Source organism: Malus domestica, chromosome 13 (genome assembly GCF_042453785.1).
Source record: "Malus domestica chromosome 13, GDT2T_hap1".
NCBI classification, from domain to species: domain Eukaryota; kingdom Viridiplantae; phylum Streptophyta; class Magnoliopsida; order Rosales; family Rosaceae; genus Malus; species Malus domestica.
The window spans coordinates 32,841,826-32,853,370 of NC_091673.1; the positions used below are offsets into that span (position 1 = coordinate 32,841,826).

Below are 11,545 nucleotides of genomic sequence, written 5' to 3' on the forward strand. Positions count from 1 at the left end.
TTCCAATGTGTATCATATGCAAGTAACGTGACTTAAATTGATGAAAAATTGAATATACTAGCTTCGAATATAACATTAGGGATGTAATTGGCAGATTTTTATAATTCAGGGACTAATTTTTCTGAAAAAATAGTTTAGGAACCTAATTTTCACTAAGGTGATAATTCAGGGACTAAATTGACAGTTTACCCTAAATAATAATACAATTATGTGGTTACAGTAGCGTTTTACTGTTTTATTCCTTTCTTTTCCCCACTTTTTTTTTATTTTTTTGATAAATGTTACTGATTCAAATAGATAGAGAGAGAGAAAACAGAAAAAGAGCGGGGGAGAGAGAAAGAAAGGGAGGTTCTTGTGAAGGGGGGGGGATCTCATGTGCCCTTTTCGCGTTGAATTCTCACACGTATACACACACTTGGTGAAAGAGAAAAAGCAAAACAAAGAAAGGAGAAGGAGAAGAAGAAGAAGAGAGAGAGAGAGATCGGTTTGTGTCCTTGAATCTTTTGGGTTTGTATGAAAAAAGCTAATTTTGTGGATTGGTATTCTGTGAAAATGCAAATTTGTCCAATTTGAAGGCAGCATCCACACCTGGACCTGACCTCTCCCTGTAAACAACAACCACTTTGATTTCATTTGCTGCTGCTGCCTTTGTCTCTGCCTCTGCCTGTGGTGGGGTCCTTGCTGATAAGCTTGAATTCTCGCAACAAACACAACCCTCCAAAAAGCAAACGCTCTGAAGAAACTGCTTTTGCTGCTGCTGCCTGCTTCTGCTTTTTCTGGGCGTTTTTCTGCTCAAACCCCAACTCCGGCACACATCGAATTCCCTGGATTTTGATTTGTATTTGGCTTTTGGTGTTTTTGCTCCTTTGAATTCCAAGAAATGAGAGCGGGGCTGAGTACGATCCAGCAAACGTTAACCCCAGAGGCGGCAAGCGTCTTGAATCACTCGATTGCCGAAGCGGGTCGACGGAACCACGGCCAGACGACGCCGCTACACGTGGCAGCAACCCTTTTGTCCTCCCCCACCGGCTTCCTCCGCCAAGCATGCATCAAATCTCACCCCAATTCCTCCCACCCTCTGCAGTGCCGAGCTCTGGAGCTCTGCTTCAGTGTGGCTCTGGAGCGGTTGCCCACCGCCCAAAACATGAGTCCCGGCATGGAGCCCCCCATCTCTAATGCTCTCATGGCCGCCTTGAAGCGAGCTCAAGCTCACCAGCGCCGCGGCTGCCCCGAACAGCAGCAGCAACCTCTATTAGCCGTCAAAGTCGAGCTCGAGCAGCTCATCATCTCAATTCTCGATGACCCGAGTGTTAGTCGGGTCATGCGGGAGGCTAGTTTCTCTAGTCCCGCAGTCAAAGCCACCATTGAACAGACGCTCAACTCTTCTGCCGCCGCCGCCGCTCACGCCGCCGTCAATTCATCCCCAATCGGATTGCAATTCCGCCCTGCAGGCCCCATGGTGCCACCCGTGAGCCGGAATTTGTATTTGAATCCGAGGCTGCAGCAGCCGCAGGGAGCTGCAACACAATCGGTACAACATAGAGGGGAAGAGGTTAAGAGGGTTGCTGATATTTTGTTGAGAACGAAGAAGAGGAACCCAGTTTTGGTTGGCGATTCGGAGCCTGAGGCCGTGACCAAAGAGCTCTTGCGGAGGATTCAGAGCAAGGAGTTGGGTGAGGGGCCGCTGAAGAATGTTGATGTCCTTCATTTGGAGGAGGTTGTTTCTTTGGATAGGAATCAGATAGTGTCAAAAATGAAGGAATTAGGGGGTTTGATTGAGACCCGGTTGTTGAATTTGACCGGGGGAGGGGTCATTCTTGATTTGGGTGACTTGAAATGGCTTGTGGAGCAGCCTGCGAGCTTTGGAGGAGTTCCGGGTCTAGTTTCGTCTCCCGTCCAACAGCAGGTGGTTTCGGAGGCAGGGCGGGCAGCAGTGGGGGAAATGGGGAAGCTATTGGCGAGGTATGGAGAGGGTAGTGCAACTGGTGGCCGGCTTTGGTTAATTGGGACTGCTACTTGTGAGACCTATTTGAGGTGCCAAGTCTATCACCCTTCAATGGAAACTGATTGGGATCTACAGGCAGTGCCAATTGCTGGCAGAACGCCACTTTCAGGATTGTTTCCGAGGTATGCTTGCTGTTCTTATTTGAATTACAAACTAAACTCTGTAACCATGCAACTTGTCTCTGCACTTTTGTATTGTCTGGTTTAATTTTGCACATGCTACACATTATATAGAAGGGTTTCGGTTGATTATTTCTTTCATGTTCTATGGATGCTATCAAGAATTGCTGCTTTCGGAATCTTGAATAGTTTTAGTTTTGTGTATGCTCAGAGACTTGCTTTATTTGGAAAATTTGGATAACTGATGGAAATATTTTTTGTTTTTTGAATGGGGCCAGGCTTGGTTCTAGTTTCAATTTGAAGTTTTTTGAATCAGACTTGATTAGCATCTTGGATGCTCTTCAACCTAATGGTATTGTGGGCATGTTAGGCATTTTTGGGGGGCTTGTTTACCCTCTTCGTCGAGTTTTTCTATGTTTTTGCTGACGTATATTCTCTTTTTAGGATTGGGGCGACCAACGGGATCCTTAGTAGCTCAGTTGAATCTTTGTCACCAATGAAAGGTTTTCCATCGGCATCAATTCCTCAACCAAGACTTTTGTCAGAGAACTCGGATCCTGCTCGAAGAGAAACATGTTGCCCGCAATGTACAGAGAGTTATGAGCAAGAGCTTGCAAAACTGGTTGCCAAGGAATCTGAGAAATCATCTTCTGAATCAGACGCAGCTCAACCACCGCTACCTCAGTGGTTGCAGAACGCTAAACCCCGTGATGTTCATGCCAGTACATTAGATCAGACGCAGGTGTGTTCTGCTCAAATTGATCTAAACTTTCTTGTTCTGCTATTCATTTGTCTCTCATGGTGTTAAAGACTTTAAGACATTTAGTTAATGGTATTTCATTTTTGTCATCATAGACTACGGACCAAAATTTGATCCTGAATCAAAGGACTAATGAATTACAGAAGGAATGGAGAGATACATGTTTGCGTCTTCATCCTAATTTTCATCAGCCCAGTTTCAGCTTGAAGAGAATTATTCCAACAACCCTCTCAATGACGGGCTTGTACAATCCAAACTTGCTTGGTCACCAACCATTCCAAACCAGATCACATGTGAATAAGAATCTTGGGACTCTGCAATTGAACACAAATCCGCTGACCAGCCAACCATCTGAACGGGCAATTTCCCAACCAGAAAGCCCTGTAAGGACAGAGCTGGTTCTTGGTCAAACAGAAGTCACTGAAATCAACTCCAAGCAAACGCATAAAGAGCGCATCAGAGACTTTATGGGCTGCATGCCTTCTGAACCACAGAACAAGTTACATGAAATGCAAACGGAGGATAAACAATTGTGTCAAATAGATACTGATTCATTCAAAAAGCTGTACAAAGGTTTAATGGAGGTGTGGTGGCAGCAAGAAGCAGCAGCCTCTGTGGCTGAAACTGTGACACAATGCAAGTTGGGCAATGGAAAGAGACGTCGTGCTGGGTCAAGGGGAGACATGTGGCTGCTGTTTATGGGCCTGGACAGTGTTGGCAAGAAGAAGATGGCATCAGCACTTTCAGAACTGGTATGTGGGTCCAACCCAGTGATGATCAGTCTTAGCTCCCAACGTGGTAATTTGCAATCAGATATGAGTTTCCGTGGTAAAACAGTGGTGGATCGAATAGCAGAAACAGTTAAGAGAAACCCTTTTTCAGTAGTTGTGCTTGAGGACATTAATGAAGCTGATCTGATAGTTCGTGGTAGCATAAAACAGGCAATTGAGAGAGGTCGTCTTGCTGACTCTTATGGCCGTGAAATCAGTCTTGGAAATGTTATTTTCATACTTACCGCAAATTGGTTGCCAGAAAATCTTAGGCCCTTGTCAAATGACAATTCACTTGAAGAAAAACTCGCCAGTATTGCGAGGAGCAGTTGGCAGTTAAAGCTATCGGTCTGTGCTAGGGCTGCAAAACGCCATGCCAATTGGTTAACAGATGAAGACAGGGCCACAAAGCCTAGGACAGATACTGGTTCAGCATTAGGATTCGATCTGAATGAAGCTGCGGATGCTGAGGATGACAGAACAGACGGCTCGCTTAATTCAAGTGATCTTACGGTTGATAATGAAGATGACAATCGTCTCAATAACAGAACCTTACTCAAAGTCACAACCGCATCAGTACCCCGGGAATTACTGGATAGTGTTGATGATGCCATTGTGTTCAAGCCAGTGGATTTCAATCCCATTCGGCAAAACATCACAAACTCCATCAAAAAAAGATTCTCAAAAATAATGGGTGAGGGGATTTCATTTGAATTACCAGAGGATGCTGTTGAAAAGATCCTGACCGGGATATGGCTAGGCCGGACTGGCTTAGAGGAATGGGCAGAAAAGGTTCTCGCCCCGAGCATCCAGCAACTCAAGTCCTACCTTGGTGGCAGCACTGGTGTGATAGCCGACGAGTCATTGGTGGTGAGGCTTGAATCTGATGGTGCTTCGGACGACCGGAGCCCTGGAGATAGGCTCCCTAGTAGCATCAATGTGGGTGTGGTGCCTGATGGGTTGAGACAACGATGATGTTGGGTAGGGGGGGGGAATAGAGTTGGTATTTTTCATATTGTATATATGATCAATGGTGTGGGGGGTAGTCAAAGACATCTGGGATTTGGGAGGGTAAATCGGTAAAGATAAAAACCGTTACAGGAGGGAAAACTTTGGATAGATTGACGGAACCATTTTTGTTTTTCCCTTCCTTTTTCTTTATTATTTTCTCATGTTTTCAGCTCTAAAGTTTATAGCATCTTATAATCATAAATATTTATTAATTACATGTTATAATTGATTAATAAGATGAGGCATTTCCTCTCATGGACTCTCTGTTTAATCAGTGTTTGTTAGGACCTCTAATTTGACTCTTTACTACAAGAAACCCAACTATCTCAATGTAGAAAAGAGAAGTCAACTAATGTGGTAGTGTTTCATTTGTTCATATTTGGCTATAATATTATGTGATGTCTCACTCAGTGCTATGACGTTTTACACATGACCTAACCGTTGCAAGATTCATTGGATCGCTATAATAATATAACATATGTATATATGTACACACGGTGTATGTATATTTGTCCTGCTGTGCTCGCAAAGGGCAAGGAGAAGAAGACTCGTCGTCAACCTCCTCCTCATCGTTTGAGTGCAAAAGCCATTAATGCCACTCGTAATGCGCGAGAGTGACGAGAGGGAAAACGAAATAAGTAAGAAAGACAAAAAGTGATGCTTCGCGTCTACTCCATATCCTTTGAATATATGCTGATATGCATATACAAATTATTAAAGCAGCTCCTCCTACTCGCTCCATCAAATCTCAAATCTCAAATCTCAAATCTCATTGAGTTGGATGATGAGCTCAGCTCATGTAAACCCAAACCCTACCCAACCCTACCATGCATCATGTATGCGTGTGTTCTCACTTACCACCCACTCCCTTCCTTTCTTCAGCCCCACTCTTTCTCCAATTATGCAATTCTACATCATCATGCATCCTTCGAGTTTTCTTTTGCTCGGTCACACACACATATTAACGTCAATTTTGTACACTCGGCTCAAATATCTGTACAACTTAACAAGGAGATATATGAGGGGTATGTCGACAGCTATACATTCTTTCTAACAGTAATCTTGTGCTTTCCCAAACAAGGAGATATATGAGGGGTATGTCAGAGCCAGAGTAAGCTCACCGGATTAGGCAGTCCGAACCTAGGTGGTCCCACACGCTCCGGAGTGATGGACGAGATTGATCCCGTCGAGAGGATTGTTTGTCTTCTAAGTATGAGAAACCTAATCGAGCACTGATTAAGAATGGATTCCGATGATCTTGGGAGTCCGGGGTTCGGGCTGCCTAAGCTAGCCCCTTAGCTCCTGAGCACCACATCCATTATGTTGGATATTGTTCAAAACTAAAAAATTGCTGAATATTTAGCTAGTGAGTTGGGAGAAAATAGGATGAAAATTTAAGGCACGTAAATAATTACGCTAATGTTTAATTCTAATTAGCCCCCATAACAAGTGTGTAAGTTAAGGATAGAGATGTGAATTCTAATTAATTTGAACTCCCTAACATAACAGCCTTCCCTAATTTAATTGTGTATGCTGTTATTAGGCTTTCTATTGTGGAAAGAATCATTTTGATTGGGGGTAAGAAATTAAGGCAGTGGCAACACATACAAAACAAAAATGTTATTTTTACTATTTATTTGTACTCTCATTTGTATTATCTTTCTACTAGAGATGGGACCCACATGCGTTGGTCGGCCTACCTCTATTAGAGAGATGATACAAATAGATGGTGAGTGTGTAACATTACTTGTGAGAAAAATGTTCTATTCATAGCTCACAAAAACTAATACAAGCAGTCTGATTGGCACCAATCATGCATGATGCATGTGTTCATATACAAAAAGAACAAATCATGCATATGTGTTTTTAAGATTGCTATTTAGTAAAACTCTGACCACATACACATATAATACATGCAAGTTCCAAAATCATATACATCATGAGTGACTTAGAATAACACTACGATGTGTGTGTATATATAATTACCAACAAAACAGAATAATAATAAAAATAATAAAAGGTGTAAATAATTATTATATTATCAACAGAGAATTTGGAAGTAAGATGGCGGTCAACCACAAGGAAACAAAGGGGTAGTTTGGGGATTAAAATAAGGGGGAGGGGAGAGAGAGAGAGAGAAGGTCGTCGCCTCCTCTTTTTGCAGAAATCAGAATATTACTTGATCACAATTGGAAAGCTGCACTTGTTTTGTCCACATGCAGAAAAAGTAGATATAAAAAAAAAAAGGCAGGGTGGCGTTTTCTTCCTTCTCCCAACCCACAAACCTTTATGCCTTTATGCTTGTGTCCCTTCTTCCAGTCACATCTGCCTTTTTAGAATGAAAACAAAATACTCCAACCACTATCCCTCTCTTTCCTTTTCCCACCTTCCAGACCCGATAATTTCTTTATATAATTTATTTTTATTTATTTTCTGTATTTATTTATGGAATCCTTGATCATTATATGTAGACTTAGTAGTTTTTTTTTTTATGTATGTATCATTTTCATGTTATACCTGATATCTTAACAAATCATATCATGTAATACCAATAAAAATAAATGAGTAATATGATTCTACCAAAACCCGACCTGTTACTATCAAATGGTAATATGACCCAACTAATTATTCATTACAAAAAAATTTTTTAATCAATAAATAGTCAAATAAAAAACATAATACTAAAGTAATATATGTTGGAAAATATTATTATTTAGATTTATTTTAATGTTTGGTATTTTGGGCTTAGCCCGTTAGTATTAGGGTTTCGTTTCCTTGCCTATTAGGGTTAGATTACTTTTCTATATATATGGTACTTTGTAACTCTATAGAATCATAAGTTAGTCACAATGTAGCATCTTAGGGTTTTGTAGCCGTTTCGGCATTCTCCTTTATTTAATAATATTCCTATTATTTTGTTAGTCTTGTTTGTTGCGCACTCTGATATTCAACTTGGTATCAGAGCAGGTTTGATCCTTCGGGATTTAATCTGCTTCTGTATGCTCGTATCAGTTTGTTTGTTTTTGGATTTCGATATTAGTTGTTGGTAGTTTAAACTGCATCTGGAGCATCTGGACCCTTCACGTTCCTACACTCGCATCATTGCACTCTTGTGTTTTGCAGGTTCTTTGTGGAGAAGACTGTAGAAAAAAAAAAAAGAAGGAAAAACGAAACAGAAAAAGGAGGAGGAAAAAGAAAGAAACTTTGAAGAAGATCCCAAAGAAAAAAAAAAGGAAAAACAAAACAGAAAAAGGAGGAGGAAAAAGACAAAAGGGAAATAGAAGAAAATGCTTTGTTTTTTGAGGTTTTGACTTTGTGCCCACACGGGCAAGAAAGAAGTATTGATATTGGTATTGGTATTGGTATTGGTATTGGTATTCGCATTGGCATTGGCATTGGTATCGGCATCGGCATCGTCATTGGCATTGGTATCGGCATCGGCATCGGCATTGGCATCTGCATCGGCATCGGCATTGGCACTGGAATTTGGAGTCTTGCATCCACATCATTTTGGCAAACCCATGTCGTGTACCGCCATGAGTTTGACGGGGGGTGTTGGAAAATATTATTATTTAGATTTATTTTAATGTTAGGTATTTTGGGCTTAGCCTATTAGTATTAGGGTTTCGTTTCCTTGCCTATTAGGGTTAGATTACTTTTCTATAAATATGGTACTTTGTAACTCTATAGAATCATAAGTTAGTCACAACGTAGCCTCTTAGGGTTTTGTCGCCATTTCGGCATTCTCCTTTATTTAATAATATTCCTAGTATTTTGTTAGTCTTGTTTGTTGCGCACTCTGATATTCAACTATATATACATGCCACATTGTCACATAAATATTACATACCAAGAGCCTAATTAAAAATATCAAATGCTCAAGGATACGCAAAGTGAAGCGAGTTATGTTTCAAGGTTGTAGAATCTTGCACGTTTTGTGACAATAAAACCCTTCAATTTTCATCAATAACCAGGGGAATGGTATTGGAACTTTTACTTGATATGTTGTATTCAAGAGTTATATTATTGATATTTTCAATAAAGTTTTCCACATTAGCACTCTCTTCCACATAAACTAAGCATAAGAAAATTAAACATTGTAAACCATTCAAATTATGAGTACGAAAAATAATTATAAAAAGAAATAAACAATATATAGTATATAGTGTGTGTGTGTGTGTATATATATATATTATAATAAAAATATATACCCCTCCCTTAAAAATACTATTCATGAGGGTTAATAGGGTTTTAAAAATTCAAACAACGATATACCCATCCTCAAAGCGTAGAGGCATCACGAGTGACACACCCCGACCTAAATCGAGGTGTGCTGGCCGTCACGTGAAAGTGACGTAACCATGTGCGTAGTGCGGAAGGGATAAGGATATAAAAATGTGAGTAATTAAAAACCAAGTTAACTAATTTACACTAAAGAAATATAAGTGCAAGCATGGTGTTTAGGTGTAATTACACAATCAAAGCATAAGAAGCCTAAGTGCAGTCCAGCAGGACGAATACTAATTATATAATACCAAAGGTAGTCCTACAATAGTGATAATCTATCAGAACCGCCAACGATTCCTCGTGAGCCACCAACAAGCACTCCTAACTAGAACCTGGAGGGGCGCAAAATAGAGAAAGTGTGAGTGGGCAAAAACAAAGCTTTTCAAAACAGTTCATTATCAAAAATAATAACCCCTCGCCGTAAAACCTGTATAATTCCCATAAAATAGCAGGCATGTCTATATCTCAAAACCATATTCGAAATAACAATTCCACAAATATACCATGTCAAATCTTAGCAAGAAATAAGTAAGCCAGGTGAAATAAACCAATAAGAAATAGAATGCTAGCCGGAGTCACCTAATGTGACCTGTACGGCTGAGTCCATAGCTTATCAATCAAATCTTGCACACGAGTTGAAACCACCTAATGTGGTTTGTACGACAGGCTAGGTGTAAATAAATACGCTCAAGTACTACGATCATGTGAAGGCTGTTCGAAGTATCGCAAGTCACCTACGAGTCGAAACCACCTAATGTGGTATGTACGATAGGTTGGCACCTGCCTTGGATCCAAGGTGAGCGTGTGGTGCAGAAGGTGAACGATCACGTGAAGGCTAGGCCCTATCCTCGGGCGGAGCACTAACACCGGGGTGCAGGATAATAAGCTCTAAATACATCTCAATACAATTATACTCACTACCATCACTACCATCAATATACTCACTTGAAGTTTACCTGGGCGTCCGCAACGTCAAACAACAATATATATATCTATACTAATACATAATCAAACATAGAGAGTATTTGACATGGATTTCAAAATATAAAACCATTTAATTAAGTTTTCTGGGAAAAATAACAAGTATATATATATTTACTAAAAACCAAAAGCCCACTCACTAATATGTGGAAAGGTCGTAGCCCCCAAGTCTCGCTTGACTGCGCTCTTCCTCTGGATATGTCTCACCTATATGCGAAACAACTATTTAAACATTATTTTAAGCACATAACCAAAACTAGGTAATAACTTCTCATACGTTGCTCAATTGGGGTATTAGAATATACCATCATGACCTACTCAACCCCACGAACATCCCCATATTTTTAGAAAAAAATTTCGATGTCCCACGCGCCCTCACACGCCGACCAAGGCACGGCCACATTTGTCGCCCACCCGCAGGCACGTACCTGGCACACTGACGGATTCCCTAACGGCGTTAGGGAATATTTTGTTAAATATTAGAATATACCGTTATTTTTACCTGACGCCGTCAACATATTCCATCAAAATTGACGGCATATTCTTCTCCTTCTTCCTTGGCCTGCCGAAGTTCGATGCCGGCCACTGTTGCTATCGCCGAATTTTGGAAAACTTCAAACTTTAATAACTCGTCCATTTCTCAACCAAAATTCATAAAATTTTCACCAATTTGAAGCTTAGGATGAGAAGAACACATCCTTACCACTTTTTGGACCTAAAACCAACGGAATTTCGCCAGAAAAATATCAATAGTCTGGGCACCCTTGCAACTTGACGAACTCGAGTGTTCCGACGTCCAAAACATTCCAAAACTCCTCTCTAAGCTTCGTGAAGAAGTTTTAGGACTTCCTAGGACTCTAAAACTTGACGAAACCTCTGCGATCACGACGGATGAACATTGCACTTCATCGAAGCTCCCTGGTTCTAGAGTTTCCGAGGTTCTCATGTCCAACCCAAGGTATAGTTGAGTTCATAAGGTTACAAGGAAGGTGATGATGGTATCCACAAGCTCGATCCGTGAATGGAGAGCTGGTTTGAAAGAGTGACCATACAATTGTACGGAAAATGGAAGAAAATCTAAGAGGGAGAGAAAGAGAGAGAGTCAACGTTTTGTGTGGGTGTATGTGTGTGGTCCAGGTTTGGGCAACCAAACAAAACAACTAAAAAACTTAATTTCTAATTGGATCCAAAATTTAGGAAGAAAATGGATTGGTCCCAAACCTAAGTTCAATTACACCATCACAATCAACCGCCCAACGCAAAATTGTCATTCCGCGCTTTTGGAGAATAAAATAGATTATATTTCGGGACGGGCTGTCACAATGAGTGTTTACATATTTTACACATTTTTTTTCATACTCGTAAATTAATTATTATAATTTTTTAATGTGTTTGGTATTTTTTTTTTAATTACTTTGATATTTATATTTTTTTAATGTGTTTTATAATGTTTTCATCTCACTTTTGAGAGGATACCACATGTATAAGTATGATTGTATGAGGGAGAGTAAAAACTTTGTTAGGCTATTGACTCTATAATTGAAAATCAGTATTTTTACTTATTCTAATACTATGCTAGTTTACTTGAATTTTGGACAATATGTCAAGTAAA

At 40.3% G+C, this 11,545-nt stretch overlaps 1 protein-coding gene and 1 long non-coding RNA gene across 2 annotated transcripts; one reads left to right on the forward strand and one right to left on the reverse strand.

The window, feature by feature from the left end:
- Positions 1 to 260: 260 nt before the first annotated feature.
- Positions 261 to 4,920, forward strand: LOC114820458 (protein SUPPRESSOR OF MAX2 1). Its single transcript, XM_029091098.2, has 3 exons — positions 261 to 2,127; positions 2,569 to 2,866; positions 2,980 to 4,920. Exons 1-3 carry the CDS (start codon positions 881 to 883, stop codon positions 4,627 to 4,629), a joined length of 3,195 nt encoding a protein of 1,064 aa, XP_028946931.1. The 5' UTR covers positions 261 to 880; the 3' UTR covers positions 4,630 to 4,920.
- Positions 4,921 to 9,070: 4,150 nt separating this feature from the next.
- On the reverse strand, positions 9,071 to 11,067 carry LOC139190576 (uncharacterized). The gene is made up of 3 exons (XR_011574881.1): positions 10,239 to 11,067; positions 10,074 to 10,140; positions 9,071 to 9,284 (listed from the first exon to the last, which is right to left on the reverse strand). It is a non-coding gene; the product is annotated as an uncharacterized lncRNA (long non-coding RNA).
- Positions 11,068 to 11,545: the final 478 nt, after the last annotated feature.